Below are 23654 nucleotides of genomic sequence, written 5' to 3'. Positions count from 1 at the left end.
GGCTTGAGCCAGCGCGCCTGGCCGACAATTTTAAATGTACATTTGACTTCCACAGTAGGAGCACCATAACTTTCAACTCCCCAAAACCTTAACTATTACCAGGTACAGTAGTATGAGCCTATAATCCCAGCTACTCAGGAACCTGAGGCAGGAGGATCTCTTGAGCTCAGGATATAGTGCACTATGCTGATAGGATGTCCTCACTAATTTTGACATCCATATGGTGACCTCCCAGGAACGGGGGACCACCAGGTTGCCTAAAGAGGGGTGAACCGGCCCAGGTCAGAAACGGAGCAGGTCAAAACTCCCATGCTAATCAGTAGAGGGATCATGCCTATAAATAGTCACTGCACTCCAGCCTTAGCAACATAGCAAGACCTCATCGCTTTTAAAAAAAAAAAAAAAAAAAACAAAACTATTAATAGCCTTTTGTTGACTGGAAGTCTTATCAGTAACAGTTAATTAACACATTTTGTATGCTATATGTATTATATACTGTTTTGTTTTGTTTTGTTTTGAGACAGAGTCTTGCTCTGTCACCCAGGCTGGAGTACAGCAGCACAATCTCGGCTCACTGCAACCTCCGCCTCCTGGGTTGAAGCCATTCTCCCGCCTCAGCCTCCCCAGTAGCTGGGATTACAGGCATGCACCACCAGGCCCAGTTAATTTTTGTATTTTCAGTAGAGATGGGGTTTCACCATGTTCACCAGGCTGGTCTCGAACTCCTGACCTTGTGATCCGCCCACCTTGGCCTCCCAAAGTGTTGGAATTACAGGCGTGAGCCACCACGCCCAGCCTATATACTGTATTCTTACAATAAAGTGAGTTAGAGGAAACAAAATGTTTTTTAAAACAACTTGAAGGGGCCAGGCATGGTGACTGAATCCTGTAATCACAGCACTTTGGGACACCGAGGCAGGCAAATCACTTGCTCAGTTCGAGACCAGCCTGGGCAACATGGCAAAATCCCATCTTTACAAAAAAATAAATACAAAAATTAGCCAGGCATGGTGGATGATGCCTGTAGTCCCAGCTACTTGTGGGGCTGAGACAAGAGAGTCTCTTAAGCCTGGGAAGCAGAGGTTGCATTGAGCCAGGAAACCACTGCACTCCTTAAGGAAGAGAACATGTAATTTATTAAGTGGAAGTGGATCATCATAAAGGTCTTCATCCTCATTGTCTTCACACTGAGTTGGCTGAGGAGGAAGAGGAAGAGTTGGTCTTTCTGTCTTGGGTAGAAGAGGGAGAAGAAAATTCTGTATAAGTGGATCTATGCATAAGAACCTGTGTAGTTCAAAGTCATGTTGTTCAAGGGTGAACTGTACTTCATTTGACCCTCAGGAAAGCCCATTTCCTTTTTTTTGAGACTGGATCTCCTCTTGCCCAGGCTGAGTGTGGTAATGCGATCACAGCTCACTGCTGCCTCGATCTCCTGGGCTCAAGTGATCCTCTCATCTCAGCCTCCCAAGTAGCTGGGACTACAAGGCCCATCCAGATCTGGCTAGTTGTTGTTTTTTTGAGACGGAGTCTCGTTCTGTCACCCAGGCTGGAGTGCAGTGGCTCGATCTCGGCTCACTGCAAACTCCGCCTCCTGGGTTCACGCCATTCTCCTGCCTCACTCTCCTGAGTAGCTGGGACTACAGGCGCCCGCCATCATGCCTGGCCAATTTTTTGTATTTTTAGTAGAGATGGGGTTTCACTGTGTTAGTCAGAATGGTCTCGATCTCCTGACCTCGTGATCGGCCCGCATCGGCCTCCCAAAGTGCTGGGATTACAGGCGTGAGCCACCGTGCCCAGCCTTTTTTTTTCTTAGATGGAGTCTCACCCTGTTGCCCAAGCTGGAGTGCAGTGGTGCAATCTCAGCTCACTACCATCTCCCCCTCCCGGGTTCAAGTGATTCTCCTGCTTTGGCCTCCTGAGTAGCTGGGATTACAGGCGTATGCCACCACACCCATCTAATTTTTTTATTTTTAGTGGAAACGGGGTTTTACCATGTTGGTCAGGCTGGTTTCAAACTCCTGACCTCTTGATCTGCCCGCCTTGGCCTCCCAGAGTGTGGGGATTACAGGTGTGAGCCACTGTGCCCAGCAATTTGTAAAAGTTTTTGTAGATATGGGGTCTTGCTTTGATGCCCAGGCAGGTCTCAAATGCCTGGGCTCAAGCGATCTGCCTGCCTCTGCCTTCCAAAGTTCTGGGGTTATAGGTGTGAGCCACCAGCAAAACCCTTTATTGTGAATCACTTAAAATTTGTTTCAGTTGTCACTTCGTTAATTTGTAATTTAAACATTTATCTTGAATTATGTAGTTGGGCCCAATGTAATCTCAAGATCTCTATAAGTGGGAGAGGGAGGCACAAGAATGTGTCAGAGTGATGTGATGTGAGAAAGAGTCTTCTTTGCCATTGCTTCTTTGAAGATGAAGCTAACAGCCAAGGTATGTCAAGAAAACAAATTCCCCCCTAGAGCCTACAAAAAGGAACACAGCCCTGCTAACACCTTGATTTTAGCCCACCTGCGTCAGATTTCTCACCTACAAAACAGTAAGATAATACATTTGTGTTGTTACAATAGTTGTGTTAGAGCAACAATATGAAGCTAATATGATTTGTCACATAGTAACAGAGTAAGAGTTCAAGTATCAACTACCAATTCAGGGCACTTTTCACTAAAACACTTAAAATTTCACCTCTCTAAAGGGAATAGAAAACCAAGTTCCTGGCCGGGCGCAGTGGCTCAAGCCTGTAATCCCAGCACTTTGGGAGGCTGAGGTGGGTGGATCACGAGGTCAGGAGATCGAGACCATCCTAGCTAACACGGTGAAACCCCATCTCTACTAAAAATACAAAAAATTAGCCGGGCGTGGTGGCGGCGCCTGTAGTCCCAGCTACTCGGGAGGCTGAGGCAGGAGAATGGCGTGAACCCGGGAGGCGGAGCTTGCAGTGAGCCAAGATCGTGCCACTGCACTCCAACCTGGGTGACAAAGCGAGATTCCATCTCAAAAAAAAAGAAAACTAAGTTCCTGGCCATGAGGGAATGGGAGATCAGACAACTCTCATTATACCCGCTCCCTTTTGCACTTTGGATACAATAACTGGCCAGCATAAATGTTAAAATTTTAAAACCCTTGAAATTTTGGAAACTTACAGCCTTGGAAATAAAGTACACCTTTAATGAACAGAACTTAGTGTACATTGGGCTTTGAGAATATAGCTACCTTGTGTTGTGTGGACCTTCCCCCTTTTTTTTCTTTTTTTAAATTTTCCTTGTCTTCGCACAACTGATGATGGACCTACCTCTTGATTATGCCCCTTTGAGTCCAGGGAGCCATTCATGGAAGACCAGGGCTGTCCAAAAGAACTTTCCAATGATGGAATGTTCTGTTTGTGCTGTCCAGTACAATAGCCACTAGCCCCTTGTGACTGTTAAGCATTTGGAATGTGATTAGTGTGACTGAATGTTTAGTATTATTTAATTTTAACTAATTCTTTTTTTTTTTTCTGGAGATGGAGTCTCGCTCTATCACCCAGGCTAGAGTGTAGTGGTGCGATCTCAGCCCACTGCAACCTCCGTCTCCTGGGTTCAAGCAATTCTACCTCAGCCTCCGGAGTAGCTAGGATTACAGGCACCCACCACCATGCCCAGCCAATTTTTGCGTTTTTAATAGAGATGGGGTTTTACCACGTTGGCCAGGCTAGTCTCAAACTCCTGACCTCAGGTAATCCGCCTGCCTCAGCCTCCGAAAGTGCTGGGATTATAGGCGTGAGCCACTGTGCCTGGCCTTAATTAATTTTCAATATATATTTGTTAATACATTTAAGAAAAAATGTTTTGTAGAGACAAGGTCTCATTGTTTTGCCCAGGCTGGTTCTCACACTCCTGGGCTCAAGCAGTCCTCCCGCCTCGGCCTCCCAAAGTGCTGGGATGAACAGACGTGAGCCACCACTCCAGCCTAACTTTAATTAATTTAGCTAGATGGGGCTGGTGGCTGCTGTACTGAACCTCACCATTTAGAGTTGTGCCACATAGTGGCGCTGGTAAAAATGCTTCCTAAATTAAATAATTGGAACCTAACTCAAACTATGCTTTAAAAAAAAAAATTGTGAAGATAGGCCAGGTGCAGTGGCTCACACCTGTAATCCTAGCACTTTGGGAAGCTGAAGCGGGTGGATCACCTGAGGTCAGAAGTTTGAGGCCAACCTGACCAACATGACAAAACCCCATCTCTACTGAAAATACAAAAATTAGCCAGGTGTGCTGGCCGGCGCCTGTAATGCCAGCTACTCAGGAGGCTGAGACATGAAAATAGCTTGAACCCAGGAGGTGGAGGTGGCAGTGAGCTGAGATCGAGCCATTACACTCCACCCTGGGGGACAGAGCGAGACTCCATCTCAAAAAAAAAGAAAAAAAATTGTGAGGATAGAGTGACTCACAGACCCCAAGAATAGGAGTGTACCTGAGCCCAGGAATAATTGAAGCCTGGAACCCAAATGTCATTAAGATTCTTGCTCTTGGCCAGGCGCAATGGCTCACACCTCTAATCCCAGCACTTTGGGAGGCCGATGTGGGCGGATCATGAGGTCAGGAGATCAAGACCATCCTGGCTAACATGGTGAAACTCCATCTATAATCAAAATACAAAAAGTTAGCCAAGCATGGTGATACTCAACCTGTAACCCCAGCTATTCAAGAGGCTGAGGCAGAAGAATCGCTTGACCCCGGAGGCAGAGGTTGCAGTTAGCCAAGATCACACCATTGTACTCCAGCCTGGGCGACATAGCAAGACTCCATCTCAAAAAAAAAAAAAAAAAAAAGGTTTCCATATAAAGAAAGATGCAGACAAAATCATATGTCGAGTATAGTCAAGGAGTTTAATAGATCAAAATCGGGTAGACCTTTCTTCAAGATTTAGGTAGTCACACTTGAAATTATTAAGCTGCCTTGGAAAAAACAGGCTGTGTAAACTAAGTTTCTGATATAAGACGTTGTGGGTTGAATTGTTTCCCCAAAAAAAGTATGTTAAGATCCCAACCCCTAGTACGTCAAAAAGTGGACTTAATTGAAAACAGGTTCATTGCAGATGTAATTAAAGACGAGTTCATACTGGAGTAGAGTGGGCCCTAATCCAGTATGACTAGTATATTTAAGAGAAGAGACACATAGGAGAAAATGGCCATGTGATGACAGAGGCAGAGATTGGATGAATCTACAGCCAGGGATTGCCGGCAAACAACAGAAGCTAGAAAAGTCAAAGAAGGATTCTCCATTAACTTAAAAATCACAAGATCTACAAGTTTGGAAATGGAAACTTTATTTCTTGTAAAGGGTTACAGCCTACAAGGTGGCCATCCTGCAGACTGGAAAGTATAACCTCCAGCAGAGCCCAGAGACAGGCACTTTGGAGGAGAAGGGATTGGGGTAGGAGCTTTATGCTGAACGGTTGGGTAAGCATTCATATTCAAAAGGTTACAGGAGGAGCTATGAATATTCACAGAGGTACTTGTTTTAGTCTGTTCTCACATTGCTGTAAAGAGCTACCTGTTGGTCAAGCGTGGTGGCTCACACCTACAATCCCAGCACTTTGGGAGGCCGAGGCGGGTGGATCACCTGAGGTTGGGAGTTCAAGACCAAGTTTCTCCGCTAACAATACAGAATCAGCCAGTCGTGGCGAGGCATGCCTGTAATCCCAACTACTCGGGAGGCTAAGGCAGGAGAATCACTTGAACCCAGGAAGCAGAGGTTGCAGTGAGCCAAGATCATGTCATTGCACTTCAGCCTGGGCAACAAGAGTGAAATTCCATCTTAAAAAAGAAAGAGCTACCTGTGACGGTGATTTATAAAGGGAAGAGGTTTAATCTGCTCATGGTTTTGCAGGCTGTGCAGGCTTCTACTTCAGAGAGGCCTCAGAAAATTTAATTATGGTGGAAGGCAAAGGGGAAGCAAGCACTTATTCACATGGCCAGCAGGAGAGAGAGAGAAGATGAGCGAAGGGAAAAATTCTACACACTTTCAAACATCCAGATCTTGTGAGAACTCACTATCATGAGAACAGTGAGGGGGGAACCCACCCCCATGATCCGATCACCTCCCACCAGGTCCCTTCCCCAATGCTGGAAGTTACAATTCAACATGAGATTTGGGTGGGAACACAGAGCCAAATGATATCAGTAGTCCTGATGCATGCATATTGGCCAAACATGCATGTAATATACAACTTGTGTTCGCTTTGGAGTGGAGACTTAACATTTCAATGTATTATAATTAGGCCCTGTATATCAAAAGATCTTTTCAGGATATGAAGGACTCAAGTGCTCAGCATCTGTAAACAGGCCAGAGCCAGTCCCTGGTAGGTGGTCCTTTTTTTTTTTCCTCCAAAGAAACATGGCCTTGCAGTTCAGTGGCACAATCAGGTCATTGCATCCTTGAACTCCTGGATTCAAGGTATCCCACTACAGGTGGGTGCTACCACACCCAGCCAATTTTCTTTTCTTTTCTTTTTGTTTTAATAGAAACGGAGTCTCAACATCTTGCCCAGGCTGGGCTTGAACTCTTGGGCTCAAGTGATCCTCCTTCCTTGGCCTCCCAAAGTGCTGTGATTACAAGCATGAGCCACCACACCAGCCTGGTGGTCTTATCAGGAGAAAGTTACTGAAATCAGTCTCTCATCCAAAGCTCTAGCTATAGCTTGTGGAACGGGGCCAGTTAGTGTCTGTTGATGAGCTACAATTGTTTTAATATTCCTTATCTGGATGCCAGTGCTTGTTTAGCTGCTAGAGAGAAAGAAAAACCTGTGGCAGTTAGAAATCGTTTATTCTTTAAGTGTAGGAGTGAGTGACTTAACCCTTGCCTAGCATGGCCTTAACTCCCATTTATAATTTGGTATCTTATTGCCACAAAGTCTCATCCATCAGTTTTAGGATCTCTATTTTAACATTTATGCTGGCCAGTTACTGTATCTAAAGTGCAAAAGGGAGCGGGTTTCTGGCCCCCTCAGGGCCAGAAACTTGGTTTTTAAGATTTTTCTGGGGTCCCCTTGGCCAAGAGGAGGTCTATTCAGTTGGCAGGGAGCTCAGGATTTAATTTTAATTTACATCCCCTATAGGTTTCAGAGAGGGAATGGCCCTGCCAACATCTTCATTTTGGACTTCTATCCTCCAGAAAACTATTAGAGAATAAATTGTTTTAAACCATCCAAGTTTGTATCCTTAGGAAAATAATACAGAAGTGTTAGGAAATCTGATGTTTATTTTGTTACAGAAGAGATAGTTAATAGATGGGGATAGTACTGAGTGACATTCAAGAATAGTCAGGCCAGGCACAGTGGCTCATGCCTGTAATCCCAGCACTTTAAGAGGCTGAGACAGGCGGATCACAAGGTCAGGAGTATGAGACCAGTCTGGCGATGGTGAAACCCCGTCTCTACTAAAAATACAAAAATTATCCAGGTGTGGTGGCACACACCTGTAGTCCCAGTACTAGGGAGGCTGAGGCAGGAGAATTGCTTGAACTGGGAGGTGGAGGTTGCAGTGAGCCGAGATTGTACCACTGCACACCAGCCTGGGAGACAGAGCAAGACTCCATCTCAAAAAAACAAAAAAAGAATAGCCTGAGAATTGACCACCTTGATTATCTTTTCTCCCTCACTTTAAGTAGTTTAAACCATGAAACATACGCTTATCAGGACTTTCTTAACTGCTTGCCAATTTGTCCTCCTAGTTGCTCCTCTAAATTGTTTAAGTGTGTGTCAGTATTTATCTCCTAAAACGTATAGGCAATAGCCTAAGAATTGAGTGCTCAGAAAAACTTAGCTGATTTTTCTGTGAAATGCAGGAAACCACTCAATCTTTGAAAATTTATTTTATTTATATAGCACTTAAGCCTTGAAAGTATAATTAATGTTGCCAGTAGAGGACCTTTATAATAATGTTTTTAAGACTAATATAATCTTTGTCAATAATCACAGTTAGATGGAAGTCATCTAAGGTAAGCCGAGTTATCTCTGACCCTAAATTCTTGTTTTTCCAACCAAACGAAGAAAACTTTCAAGGATGTGCTCAAGGGCAGCATTATGAGCAGTATGATTAATAGTTAGGAAACTATTGGCTGAGCCTTACAGAGTCTTCCATAGCAAAAATATGTTAAATTTATCTGGGGTTTGGAAGAAATAGTCTGCTATGGAGTGAATTTGACAACTCGAGGGCATGTCCTCTCTTGGAAAATATTTCATCAAGATTTGAAAAGATTTTGCCATCAAAATGGAAAGCCACAGGAGCAGTTGCGTAGATAGAAATTCCCTTCAACTTGAAAGGCATGAGCTTTTAACTAAGGAAAATAATCTGGAGAAATGGCACTATTTATCTCACAGTTCTTTTATATCCCAGCTGGTATGGCCACATTCAACCTAGAGAGCGTGATAAGCTCCCCCTGGACCTTACCATCTAATAAGAGATGGTAGGATACAATGAATCCCACCATGTGCCACACTGAAAGGCAGCAGAGGGCAGCAGGAGAGCCTTGAGCTTCACCTTGGGCTGGAAGTCAGAATCTAGCACTGCTTCCTCCAACTAGCTAAGCACATTTTATATCCTTTTTCTTTTTTTTTACTTTATTTTTTACATTTCATATCTAATGTGCTTTTTTTTTTTTCTTTCTTTCTTTCTTTCTAAAAAAGAAACAGACAAGATTTTGCCATGTTTGCCAGGCTGGTCCTGAACTCCTGAGCTCAAGGCAATCCTTCTGCCTCCGCCTCCCAAAGTGCTGGGATTACAGGTGTGAGCCACTGTGGGTGGCTTTTGTTTTGTTTTGTTTTTTGTTTTTCAGACAGGGTCTCACTCTGTCACCCAGGCTGGAGTGCACTGGCAAGATCTCAGCTCACTGCAGTCTTGACCTCCTGGGCTCAAGCAGTTCTCCCACCTCAGCCTCCGGAGTAGCTGGGACTACAGGCATGCACCACCACACTCATCTATGTTGTAAACTTTTTTTTTTTTAACGGAGTCTCACTCTGTCACCCTAGTGATTAAACTAGTTAACTGTCTTTTTGAGTATCAAAAAACCAATCTGATCATTGGCTTGTACTCTTCATATGAGAATATGTTAAATATAATTATAATTGGGTTCAAGACTATAACTTCTGAGAAATGTTTATTTACATAGCAAATGAACAAATATTGTGCCTGTTACATGTCAACAGAACTTTAAGCTAGAAGTATTATGTTCACGTCCTTTTTGTTTTTTTAATTCATGACCACCAGTAAATCCTTGGACATTCCCACCCACCACCTTTGCTAAAGGGAATAATTGCCACCTCCCTCAGAGGGTTGCAGTGAAAATTAAAAGAGATAATAGATGTGAAAGTGCTTTATAATGTTTCAAGTGGCAAACACACATAAGGGATTATTGTAGTAGGAAATGGTGTCTTCCAAAGAGTAATCATTTAGACAATGTTATAAACTTAATAAATTATTGGTTTCCATATTCAAACCATGACAAGTTCCTGTAGCCACAGTGAGACGGAAGAAACTAATAATTTAGTATTTTTAGTTGATGTGTTTTGTTTTGTTTTTTAGTTTTGGGGTGTTTTGTTTTGTTTTGTTTTTGAGACAGGGTCTTGCTCTGTCACCCAGGCTTGAATGTAGTGGCATGATCTCTGGCTCACTGCAACCTCCGTCTCCCGGGTTCAAGCGATTCTCCTGTCTCCGCGTAGCTGGGATTACAGGCACGCGCCACCACGCCTGGCTAACTTTTTGTATTTTTAGTAGAAACGGGGTTTCGCCATGTTGCCCAGGCTGGTCTCCAACTCCTCACCTCAAGTGATCCGCCTGCCTCGGCCTCCCAAAGTGCTGGGATTATAGACGTGAGCCACTGCGCCAGGCCGCTGATGTGGAAATATTAATTTCACATCCCATAGAGGAATATACAGTGTTTTTGGAGTTTATATTTTAAAGTCATTGTAACGGTGAACTGTCTAGAAATTCAATCATTGTCTGGAGATTTTCTTACGATTCTGAGCATCACGCAGTGCGCTAATGGAAGACTGAGGCTACCCCTGCGCTCCTTGCATTTGTAAGAAACTTCCCGCTATCCTCCCCTCTCCTAGGAAAGCTAATGGAATGCGTGAGATAAAGTGGGTTCAGATTACATCCAGCGTGATAAACTGTGTCCTTATCTTAATCTCGTCCAATTCTCAAAACATTTCCAGCGTGCTGTGAGGAGATACATTCAGTGGTACAGAACGAGTCAGGCGGGCGACGGCGACTTATAGGTTCCCCATCCCTTTTCTGAGATGCCGCGGTCAGCTCTCGAGACTTCAGGGAAAGCAACAGAGCTGGAGATGGGTTAGGGGAGGATGGTGAGGACTACAAAGGTCTCCCCACCTCCCGGGGGCCGCGGAGGCGGGGCTGGATGAAGGTCGACGTGCCTTCTCCGGGCGGGGCGCTGCCAGGCTCTCAGCCTCACTGTGGAAGTGCAGCCTGAGCCTGGGTACGGAGCCTGCTGCGCGGCGGACAGCGGGCGCGATGTATCTCCGCAGGGCGGTCTCCAAGACCCTGGCGCTGCCGCTGAGGGCGCCCCCCAACCCCGCACCGCTCGGGAAGGACGGTGAGTAAGGAGATCTAGCCCGGAGAGGAGGACGGGCGCCTCGGGTGCAGATTTCGCCGGCGCCCGGGTACCGGCCGGCACCCAGTTGGCCAAACCCGACCCAGAACAGCAGAAGCCTGGATTGGAGGTCGAGGAGAACGGAGGAGACTCCCGGGAAGACGTCCCGAAGCTTCTGCAGGCTTTGGAAGTAGGGAACTTTCCGGTGTGCCTCTGAGTCCAGATTAGCTGGGTTCGCATCCTGATCTTGGACAAATGGCTTAACCTGTTTCCTCATCTATAAAATAAGGGCGATAATAGTTTTGCTTTTTAATGAGTTAATGTTTGGTTAAAAGCACTTAGAAACGTGCCTGGCTGACAAAGTTGTAGCATACCACTTTTATTGTTAGAGGCACTATTCGCTCTCCAACCTCCTGAGGAAGCAGAGGAAGGGTGGGAATGAGCCGGCCCTGTAAGCATTGGGAGGCAGAGAAGCAGGGCCCGCTCAGTGGACACTGGGCGAATGTTCGTGGGGTAAATAAATCTAACCCTCGGCAGGGTCTCAGCAGCCTGAACCCCGCGAGCGCCTGGCTCTGAGATCCACAACCCCCAAAAAGGAAGCGGCCTTCGGGGCACTTTCCTTTGAGGTTGCAGGTCGTCCTGCAGCTGGGATGCGCGAGAAAAAGCAGGGTACTCAGAAATTAACTAAAGGGGGAGTTTCAGTGTGAACTGGAAGCTTATTAAATAAAAATGGACGTATAGAAAAGCGCCTCGTATAGTGCCTGGAACATAGTAGGTGCTTAGCAGGTGTGAGCAAGGAAGATTGTTTTTCTTTCCAGCAGCCTGCGGCTCTGGGACCAGGCTTGCGCTCCGGGGCGGTTCAGCCCCAGCCGCCTTTCCCTAGTCCCCATCCGTCACCCCTCTCTCTTCCACTCCCGATTGGGGAACGGTTCTTAGACAACATCGTGAAGCGTTTTTAATGCTGTCTTCGCTTCCCCTCGCTTTCTGAGGCTTCCGAGGTAATTTTAGCCCAGAGTATCCGGCCGGAGAAAAAGACGTGCGCGGAGAATTCCGTGGGCCGATTTTTTTCACGTTGATTGGGCCTCTGTTGGTGGTGGTGGGAGAGAAGGACGAGGTCTAACCAACTCGCTTTATTTTTCTTTTAAAATGCTGGTGGGAGGAAGTTACCCCTCAAGTATCAGAAACAAGACGTCTTCGTTTTCCTAGATCTTTATTGTCTTTATTTTTCTAGACCTTTATACCAAATAATATAGAGCTTTTAAATATATATATATATATCTCCTGATGAAGTAGGGAGAAGCCATTTATTTTAAACTTCGTAATATAACGGGACTGCTCTGTAGGGAATGGGGAGAAAGATTAGTCCTCTGACCGTGGCCTTTCGTTTTATCTGTCTGCGTTCCCCACCGACAACGTGCGCGCCTGCACGCACACACAAACACACACACACGCACTATTTTTTGTAGCTGCAGAAATTCCAAATAATTTTCTTCCCAATTTGCGGCAAAATAGAAGTAGTTTAAAAATTTTAAATACGTATCTAGCAATGCTGCTTGCAAAGGTACTGGTCTTTCTCTAATTTTCAACTAACTACTATTTTTGCAGCACTTAAAATGTAAGAACTATTATTGACTGGAAACAAATTTGTCTTCTGTCGTGGACATTAATTAATCTTTTGTTGATACTTTCTACTTTGATGAAAAATAAATTTTTTTCAGTTTCATTGAAGGAAAAATTTTTAACTGTGTCTCATCACATTTTGTTCTCTCCTTTTTGCTTTTAAAAGGGTAATTTTTTTTTTTTTTTTTTTTTTTTTTTTTTTTTTTGAGACGGAGTTTCACTCTTTTTGCCCAGGCTGGAGTGCAATGGCCTGATCTCGGCTCACCACAACCTCCGCCTCCCAAGTCCAAGTGGTTCTCCTGCCTCAGCCTCCCAAGTACCTGGGATTACAGGCATGCGCCACCACGCCCAGTTAATTTTGTATTTTTAGTAGAGACGGGGTTTCTCCATGTTGGTCAGGCTGGTCTTGAACTCCCGACCTCAGGTGATCCTCCTGCCTCGGCCTCCCAAAATTCTGGGATTACAGGTGTGAGCCACTGAGCCCAGCCTTAAAAGGGTAATTTTTAATGAATAAATAAGTTTATAATAGATAATTGGGGGAAAAACAGGTAAAATAGGAAATGGAATTCACCTGTAATCCTACCACTCAGTGAACACAACTAGTTACATTTTAGTATATTTAGTTTTCCAAACCGTTTTTTTGCCTCATTCCTTCCTTATGCACATTATTTCCACAAATCTGGGATAGTCCCATACAGAGTATTTTGCTATGACTTTTCACCTAATACATTGTAAATATTTTCTCACATAAGTAAATATTGTTCTGCAAGTTATGTCTATTTGTTTCACATTGTATGAATGTGCTTAAATTTGTCTAATTAATCCTTATTGAAAATTTCTCATTTCATTGTCTTTTTAAGTAACTTGTCCATCATTATATTTGTATTTAAGTCTATTTAAATCTCTGATAATTTTAGTTCTATTTAAAAAATATTTCTGATATTTTTGTCTGTTTGAGAAATATGAAGGCTGTATATTCCCTGTTTAATCACAGATGTACTTTTAAGCCATCAGAAGTCCCACCACAAGTCAAAGCCATAACCTCTTCTCATAGCCTTTGGGGCACATTAGAAGGAAAAAAAATTTTTTCCAAGAAATGGCCATTTATATCCAAACTAAGAACATAAACAGGAAATCATTGTGATTTTGCTACTATGAAGGTTTGTAAGCAGTGCAAATGTCTTAAGATTTGCCCTGTGCAAATCATAGTCTTCCACTAGTCCCTGCACCCCTATACTTTATGTTAGGCCACATCAAATTGCAGGTTGGACATGCTTAATCTGAAAATCTAAAACCCAAAATGCTCCAAAATTAGAAACTTTCTGAGCACTGACATGATGCCACAAGTAGAAAATTTTACATATAAGTACTTAACACAAACTTTGTTTCATGCACAAAATTATTCAAAATATTGTATAAAATTACCTTCAGGCTACGTGTGTAAGGTATATATGAAACATAAATGAATTTTGTGTTTAGACTTAAGTCCCATCCCCAAGATATCTCATTATGTGTATGCATATATCTCAAAATAAAAGATATCCAAAACCCAAAACAATTCTGATCCCAAGCATTTTATTTTATTTTAATTATTTTTTTGGGACAGAATCTTACTCTGTTGCCCAGGCTGGAGTGCAGTGGTACAATCACAGCTCACTGCAGGACTCAAGTGATCTTCCTGCCTCAGCCTCCCGAAGGGGCTGGGACTACAGACGCATACCACCACTCTCAGCTAATATTATAAAATTTTTTTGTAGAGATGGGGTTCACCACATTGCCCAGACTGGTCTTGAAATCCTGGGCTCAAGTGATCCTCCCACCCCTGCCTCCCAAAATGTTGGGATTACAGGCATGAGCCACTCCACCCACCACTAGCATTTTAGATAAAGGATATTCATCCTGTACTTTGTACCTTCTGGGTCACGAAATGCTCATACACGTTACACCTTCTGCCTCCAGTGCCATTCTTCTTTCCCTTATTTATCTTCAAAACTATCCCCTTATTTTCCTTCAAAACTCAGGTCTCTTCTATTATGACAGTTACCTTGGCCAACTAACTGAATTTTTTCTCTGCATGTAGCTTGACTTAGCACTTACTACATTTGCCATACAACATCACAATTATTTGTCTGTATGTTCATATCCTCCTTCTAGACTATGAATGACTTGAGACAAGGGACCTTGTCTGTCTTATTCACGGTTGTATTCTTAATGCTTCTAACAGTTCCAAATACATAGTAGATGCTCAGTTGTGTTAGTTGAAAGAATACATAAATGTCTTTATGTCTTTATCTTTAAAATAAAAAATTTGAGTTGTATATACTTTAAGCTCCTTCCAACTTTGAGTTTATTGTAAAAATTTCAATTCCAGGGCATTATAGGATATGCAAATGTTAGTACTACAAAATAAATATGTTTAAATATAATAATATAGTACTTTTATCTGTTTCTGTTAGTTTATACAGAATTATACTTCTATTTCAGATACAACCTTGTTGCAACATTTGGCTTAAAACCCTTTATATGCCCATCTTTGCTTTATAAGAGAAAAATTGAGATTTCTTTCTATATCTACATTTGTATTACAGATTTATAGAAATATGATGATTTCAACATAAATGCTTGATTTAACATATAAATACAAATTGTATTACATTTTAGGTATAAACATACTGAATTCATTATAAAATTATCATTTTCATTGAATCCTGTAGTGGAGTACATATAGTACATGGCTTTCTTTTGCTAATGTACACTTCATTTGGCTGTTAAAATTGTTTAGAGCTTTTGTCATTTCTCCTTACCCACACCTGCACCCCTTCCAAGAAGGCATGATGCTCAGCATCAAGATGACAGGTTTCATGAGTGTTTATCAAATTAGATTGGGAGAATGTCAAGTGGAATTATTACCCAGCCTTGTAATACCGTATTCCCTTAAGCTAAAATCACTTGATGTTAATGATTCTAGGTTCACTGAGGAGAAAAATTTTAAAAGATGTAATTATTTAAAATAGTTTTGCTCAAGTAGTAAAACTAACTGTGTTTAAACGTTGTTTTCCTAGCATCTCTGCGCCGGATGTCATCTAACAGATTCCCTGGATCATCTGGATCAAATATGATTTATTATCTGGTTGTAGGCGTCACAGTCAGTGCTGGTGGATATTATGTAAGTGATTATATAACCACAGTGCTCAAGAATTCATGTATTTTACAACTCATGGTAAAGCTCAAAGCAATGTCGAGATCAGGACATGGGATTAATTAAATATACAACATAGCAAGAGATTTAAGTGTCATTAAGCATACACATCTGAAAAATACCTTGCAATCATTAGAAATACAGGGTTTTCCTAAGAATGTATTAACTAGACTATTATGAAGGTTCTTCATTTTTGTTTATTTTTAAATTTTATTTCATTTGAACCTCAGCTTTCTAAATTATGAAGATTTTTGTATGTGTAAAGTCAGCATTTCTTAATACCATTAATATGGATGATTTTCAGTAAAAATAATGTTATTATAAATGCTAATAATGATAGCTGATACTTGAGTGTTTATCATATGCCAGACTCCTGGATCATTTAATGATTAGAACAATTCTATAAGGTAGGCACTATTATTAACATTTTAAAATAACTATTTTGAAAGATTAACTTAAAAATTAATATAGGAGCTGGGCGCAGTGGCTCACACCTGTAATCCCAGCACTTTGGGAGGCTGAGGCAGGTGGATTACCTGAGATCAGAAGTTTGAGGCCAGCCTGGCCAACATGGTGAAACCCTATCTCTACTAAAAATACAAAAATTAGCCAGTGTGGTGGTGCATCCTGTAATCCCAGCTACTCAGGAGGCTGAGACAGGAGAATCTCTTGAATTTAGGAGACTGAGTTTGCAGTAAGCCGAGATCACACCATGGCATTCCAGCCTGGATGACAGAGTGAGACTCTGTTTCCAAAAAAAAAAAAAAAAAAATTAATATAACTATTTAAAAAATTAATAGTCTTTTTTAGAGCAGTTTTAGGTTTACAAAATAATGAGCAGAAAGTACAGAAACGTCCATATACCCCCTCACACCCCCTCCTCCTTTCCCATATTAAAATCTTGCATTGATGTGGAATATTTGTTAAAACTGACAAGCCAATATTGATATATTATTGTTAACTAAAGTCCAGGGTTTACATGAGGATCCACTCTTTGCGTTGTATATTCTGTTTTTACAAATATATTACAATATCATACAGAATAAATTATAGTATCATACAGAGTAGTTTCATCACCCTAAAAATCCCTCTACTCCACCTACTCATTTCTCCCCCTCTCCTCCCAATCTTTTTACTGTCTCCATAATTTTGTTAGTTTTAAATTTTCACACAGTTTTATTATTTGAAAAATTCATATTTGTTCATAAGTTTTTAAAAAATGTAACATAGATATATATAAAATAAAAAGTATATTTTCCTTCCCAGTCCCCATGTTAATTCCCTCCAGGTAACCACTGTAAGACAAAGGTTTTAATAGTGAGATTTTGGGACTAAAATAACAGACATTTTTTAGGTAAGTAAGATAAGCCTGTTGAGTCATTCACCACTTTGTCATAAACTTTCTAAATCAAAATATAATCTTTATTAAGAATAAAAGTAGGCCAGGCATGGTGGCTCACACCTGTAATCTCAGCACTTTGGGAGGTCAAGGTTGGTGGATCACCTGAGGTCAGGAGTTCAAGACCAGCCTGGCCAACATGGTGAAACCTCATCTCTACTAAAACACAAAAATTAGCCAGGCGTGGTGGCAGGTGCCTGTAATCCCAGCTACTCCGGAGGCTGAGGCAGGAGATCACTTGAACCCAGGAGGTAGAGTTTGCAGTGAGCTGAGATCGTGCCACTGCACTCCAGCCTGGGCGAGACAGCCAGACTCTGTCTCAAAAAAAAAAAAAAAGAATAAAAGTAGTGCAGTCGCTCATGCCTGTAATCTCAGCACTTTGGGAGGCTTGAGTCCAGGAGTTTGAGTCTAGCCTGGGCAACATAGTGAGACCTCATTTCTACAAAAAAATTTAAAACTTAGCCCAGCGTGGTGGTGTGCACCTGTGGTCCTAGGTACTTAGGAGGCTGTGATGGGAGGATCGCTTAGGAAGTTAAGGGAAGTTAAGGTTGCAGTGAGCCGAGATTGCACTACTGCACTCAAGCCTGGGCAACAGAACAAGACCCTGTCTTAAAAAAGAAAAAAAGAAAAAGAATAAAAGTAGAGCCTGGAGTGGTGGCTCATGCCTGTAATTCCAGCACTTTGGAGGCCAAGGCAGGAGAATTGCTTGAGGTCAGGAGTTTCAGACCAGCCCGGCCAACATAGCGAGACCTCATCTCTACAAAAAATGTTAAGAAAGAATAAAAGTAGAATAAGCAGAAATTCTTTGTAAACTATGAGTACACAGTCACTATATTTTGGTTTGGTCCTACAACAATATGAATAAAGGCAGGCCAGGCGCAGTGGCTCACACCTGTAAACCTAGAACTTTGGGAGGCCAAGGCAGGATCACGAGGTCAGGAGTTCAAGACCAGCCTGGCCAAGAAATGGTGAAACCCCATTTTTACTAAAAATACAAAAATTAGCCGGGCTTGGTGGCGGGCATCTGTAATCCCAGCTACTCTGGAGGCTGAGGCAGAGGTTTGCTTCAAACTGGGAGATGGAGGTTGCAGTGAGCCAAGACTGCACCACTGCACTCCAGCCTGGGTGACAGAGTGAGACTCTGTCTCAAAAAAAAAAAAAAAAAGAAATATGAATAAAGGGATGTTTAGTCATAACTAGAAGCAGTTTCATAGACTATGTAAGACGGCCAAACCAAACCAAAATACATATTCTAATCCTCAGAAACTTATTTTTGTTTTATTTTATTTATTTATTTATTTATTTATTTATTTATTTATTTATTTTTGAGACGGAGTCTCCCTCTCGCCCAGGCTGGAGTGCAGTGGTGCGTTCTCAGCTCACTGCAAGCTCCACCTCCCGGGTTCACGCCATTCTCCGGCCTCAGCCTCCCGAGTAGCTGAGACTACAGGCGCCCGCCACCACGCCTGGCTGATTTTTTGTACTTTTAGTAGAGACGGGGTTTCACCGTGTTAGCCAGGATGGTCTTGATCTCCTGACCTCGTGATCCGCCCACCTTGGTCTCCCAAAGTGCTGGGATTACAGGCTTGAGCCATCGTGCCCAACCCAGATTTTTTTTTCTTTTTTCTTTTCTTTTCTTTTTCTTTTTCTTTTTCTTTTTCTTTTTCTTTTTTTTTTTTCTTTTGAAACGGAGTTTCACTCTTGTTGCCCAGACTGGAGTGCAATGGCACGATCTTGGCTCATCGCAACCTCTGCCTCTAGGGTTCAAGTGATTCTCCTGCCTCAGCCTCCCAAACAGCCGGGATTACAGGCATGCGCCACCACACCTGGCTAATTTTGTATTTCTAGTAGAGACGGGATTTCTCCATGTTGGTCAGGCTGGTCTCAAACTCCGGACCTCAGGTGATCTGCCAGCAACCTCCCAAAGTGCTGGGATTATAGGTGTGGGCCAGTGTGCCTAGCCCCGACATTACAGACTTTCTATTTTCACAGCATATTTTTTATTTATTATTATTATACTTTAAGTTCTAGGGTACATGTGCACAATGTGCAGGTTTGTTACATATGTATACATGTGCCATGTTGGTGTGCTGCACCCATTAACTCGTCATTTACATTAGGTATATCTCCTAAAGCTATCCCTCCCCCCTCCCCCTACCCCACGACAGGCCCCAGTGTGTGATGTTCCACATCCTGTGTCCAAGTGTTCTCATTGTTCAATTCCCACCTATGAGTGAGAACATGTACAGCATAATTTTTATACTGTAAAATTGTTTGTAATTAAGTAGTACAATTTTTAAATAAGGTATTTGGTTTCTGATTATTAAAAATTTAGAAGACACTATATATAAATAAATTTTAGAAATCTATCATCTTACCGTTAAAAGTTAAACCACTACCAACATTTTTTAAAAAGCTAAATTAATATAGACAATAGTAACTGAATAATGAGATTTTCATTTTTTTAATATCATTTTCCAATATGAACACAGGCCAAAGAAGACTACTTAAATATAAAATGAAAGGAAGCCTGCACATTTCGTCTATGGTTAAAATAGCTTCCGAATACTCTCTCTTTCTTTCCTTTTTTCCTTCTTTCTCTCTTTTCTCTCCTTTCTCTCCTTTCTCTCTTTCTTTCTTTCTTAGATGGAGTCTTACTCTGTTGCCCAGGCTGGAGTGCAATGGCGCTATCTCGGCTCACTGCAACCTCCACCTCCTGGGTTCAAGCGATTCTCTCACCTCGGCCTTCTGAATAGCTAGGGCTACAGGTGCGTGCCACCGTACCTGGGTGTTTTTGTATTTTTAGTAGAGATGGGGTTTCACCATCTTGGTCAGACTGGTCTCAAACTCCTGACCTCAGGTGATCCACCTGCCTTGGCCTCCCAAAGTGCTGGGATTACAGGCATGAGCCACCGCGCCTGGCCTGATTCCAGTTTTTGACTATTACAAATAAAGGTACCATGAACATTTGTGTACAGGTTTTCATATGAACCTAGATTTCCATTTCTCAAGGATAAATGTTAGAGAATATTTGTATATGCCTGTCAGGATATTCTGGTTGTAGCATAATTTCCTTTTTTTCCTTTTTAGTTATCTTTGGCTAAGATAGTGCATTTATTTCCTTCCCTTTTAAAAAAATTTTTATTTTAGGTTATGGGGTACATATGCAGGTTTGTTAATAGGTAAATTGTGTGCCATGGGGGTTTGATGTACAGATTGTTTTATCACCCAGGTAGTAAGTATGATACTCAATAGGTAGTTTTTCTCTCCTCCCCCCCGTCTCACCTTTCTTCCTTTTTAAAGCATTCAATTTAATAACAAAGGTTTCCAAAAGGGAAGTAAAAGAGTAAGTGGTGTGCACTGGTTTCTCTTCTTTGCTACATTGGGATTATGGTTTAAACGTCTAATGGTGATTACAAGGAGACTTGAGTGTACCTTGTAATGTGTAATGTGGCATGACAAATCTTAAAGTTCAAGATATAAACCTAAGCATACATTTACTTTCAGGCTTACAAGACAGTCACATCAGACCAAGCCAAACACACAGAACATATAACAGATTTGAAAGAAAAAACAAAAGCAGAGATACATCCATTTCAAGGTAAATGAATTTCTTAATTTTTTATTTTTAATTATTTTTTGAGGCACTGATTTCCATCCGTTTAGTCTAGCAATGAACACTATTTGCTTTTGGCTTCTTTCCTAGCTTAATCCAGAATGACTCTGGGTATAAGTTCATTTAGAAAGAAAAAGCTCAACTGAAACCTGAAGAACACTGTTACACCTTTTGGATGCATGCATTTGACAAATGAACGTTTTACAGTTATATTGCTGACCAGTGACTTTTGACTTCTTGTGATAATATTACTTTCCGCTGCTCAGGCATCCACCCATGCAGGCATGAGCTTTCATTTTCCTCATTATTTAAAATAATAATATAACTAATTATCTTTCAGTTTGGGCTAAGATCACCTGTGTGCCTTTGTGCAAACAAGGTCCATTTGACACAACAGGATCAGTCGTGTATATTGAGTCCTTCATTTGATAAAATGGTGACCATGGGAACAGAAACTTTATATTTTCACTCTTTCGTTCCTTGCTTCCTACACTTCTTTCTCCCTCCCTCCCTCCCTGCCTTCCTTCCCTCCTTCCCTCCCTCCTTTCCTTCCTTTCCTCCCTCCCTCCCTCCTTTCCCTCCTTTCCTGCCTTCCCTTCCCCCTTCCCTTCCCACTTCCCTCCATGGGTTCTCCCTCTGTCAACCAGGCTAGAGTGCAGTGGTGCAATCATAGCCTACTGCAGCCTTGAACTCCTGAGCTCCAGCAATCCTCCTATCACAGCCTCTCAAGCAACTAGAACTACAAGCATGCACCGCTATGCCCAGCAAGTTTATTTTTTATGTTTTGCAGAGACAGGGTGTCACTATGTTGCCCAGGCTGGTCGTCTTGATCTCCTGGACTCCTATGATCCCCTCCTGCCTCAGCCTCCCAAAGTGCTGGGATTACAGGCATGAGCCACTATGCCTAGCACCTTCTTGCTTTAAAGCATACTTTTTTGCAAGCTATTATTATCAATTACTATGATCACTATTTAGGGATAGAGATATTAGGGGCTTATGAACCAGTTTTCACCTGTCATGACAATAAGAAGAAACAGAATATCATCAATACATATTATTGAATATAATCACGTGGTTATTTACAATACTAATAAAATAAGCATTTGCATAGAACTTTTTATTTTAATCCCCTTTTCATATACAGTATTGTAATTAATCTTTACAATAGCCCTGTGCAGTAGATATTATGAATACCCTATTTTACAGATGACAAAAATGAGGTTGAGAGAGGATTAGTGATTTCTGAGTCACCAGCTAGGAACTTGGCTACTCTTCCATGCTATCTCATATGAAAGGTGAATAGGGTAGCTGCTTATTTTTGTATTCTTCATCTTTGCCTAAGTAACATATTCAAGTGTATTTTTTTAAGTTCAAAGAGTTTACAGAAAAGCAGAACCCCCATTTTCCCTCCAAGAGGCAACCAATAAAACCAGTTTATTTGAATCCTCCTGGAGAGTTTTTGCAAATACAATTACGTAGGCATACAACTTACCCGCCTCCTGCTCCCCTCCCATTTTGCCCTAACAATACTAGCAGACTGTATACGTTGTTCTTTTTTTGCTGTTTCACTTGAGAGTCTACCTTGAAGACGGTTACACATCGGTGCATGTAGCTCTGTCTTACGTGTTTAAATGACCACAGTGTTTCATTGCCTTCCCGCGATCTTTAAATTAATACCTTGCTTAATGACTCATTCTTAAAGGTGAAAAGGAGAATGTTGCGGAAACTGAGAAAGCAAGTTCAGAAGCCCCAGAAGTACTTGCAGTGGAAGCCGAGGTGGTAGATGCTGAAGAAAGTCCCGGTGCTACAGTTGTGGTCATAAAAGAGGCATCTGCCTGTCCAGGTCACGTGGAGGCTGCTCCGGAGACCACAGCAGTCAGTGCTGAAACTGGGCCAGAGGTGACAGATGCAGCAGCAAGGGAAACCGCAGAAGTAAACCCTGAAACAACCCCAGAGGTTACAAATGCTGCCCTGGATGAAGCTGTCACCATCGATAATGATAAAGATACAACAGAGAACGAAAGCTCTGATGAATATGCTGAACTAGAAGAAGAAAATTCTCCAGCTGAGTCAGAGTCCTCTGCTGGAGATGATTTACAGGAGGAAGCCAGTGTTGGCTCTGAGGCTGCTTCCGCTCAAGGCTAATCTCCAGCTGGTAGACATTTCAGCAACAAATGCCATAGAGTGTCTGATAAGTGCTTTTGTGTTTTTAGTACACTTAGTTTACAAAAAAAAAAAAAAGACATTTTCTAGAAAATGTTAATGTGTCTTGAAGATTTTTGGCATCCACTGATAGATTTTAGGACTGAGAGACTTGAGATTGTACATTTCTTATTACTCTTCTACTGTCTGAGATCAGAATATGACATTGCAGTAAAGAGCTTAAATAGTTTCATCTTTGGCTTTTTTTTTCCTAGACATTTTTCTTTTATCACTCTATCTCTGAATTGACATTTTATATGAGAGAAATTGAGCTATCCATACAACCTGTATTTACTTTAATTTTGCTATGCTTTTAGCTTACTTTATTGTATGGTATGTAGGTCTAAAATATAGTTTGAGTCAAATAAAATTAGAAAAGCTTTGGTGCTTCTACTTTTTTCACTAATATTTGCATGTACAAATAATACATATTAACATACACATACATAACATCATATGAGAAATGCAAGCTTTCGTAATATTATTGAAGAAACAGCATATAGTCTATGGAGAACCCTGCATATAACAATATGTATGCCCTCTCCCATCTATAGTACTTACAAAGGGGACTATGTAGATATTTTCTGTTTCAGTTCAGTTCAAACAATATTTATTGAGGATTAACACTTTGTGCCAGAAATCATTCATTCATTCACGTGATCAACAAATATTAGCTGAGCACTTACAACATAATAGGCATTGTTTTAAGTGTTCCCAGTTTATATTCTAGAGTGGAACCAGGTAACAAGACAAATGAGAAAATTATATAGTATATTAGATACTGATAAGTGCTAAGGATAAAAGTAATGAAAATAAAAGGATTGTGTTAGTTCGAGGTGGAAGTTGTAATTTTAGGTAGGATGGCTAAAAGAGGCCTTACTAGGAAGGTATCTTTTGCGTAGAAACCTGCAAGATATATAAGGGACCATCCAATGGTAGGAGTTAGGGGGATCTGCCAGGTAAGGGAACAGAAAAGGGCAAAGGATCTAAAACAGGATCATGCTGGGAATTTGAGAAATTGTGAGGTGG

General features: G+C 41.7%; 1 protein-coding gene across 1 annotated transcript; it reads left to right on the top strand.

Annotated features, from left to right (window-relative positions):
• The first annotated feature begins 10330 nt into the window (after positions 1-10330).
• Positions 10331-23008, top strand: MGARP (mitochondria localized glutamic acid rich protein). The gene is given in 4 exon segments (NM_001193816.2): positions 10331-10592; positions 15272-15375; positions 20315-20408; positions 22126-23008. Coding segments are annotated over 4 exon segments (723 nt in total). The 5' UTR covers positions 10331-10510; the 3' UTR covers positions 22569-23008.
• The last annotated feature ends 646 nt before the right edge of the window (positions 23009-23654 follow it).

This window comes from Macaca mulatta, chromosome 5 (assembly GCF_049350105.2).
Source record: "Macaca mulatta isolate MMU2019108-1 chromosome 5, T2T-MMU8v2.0, whole genome shotgun sequence".
NCBI lineage: Eukaryota > Metazoa > Chordata > Mammalia > Primates > Cercopithecidae > Macaca > Macaca mulatta.
This window is presented reverse-complemented; position numbering and strand designations above follow the sequence as displayed.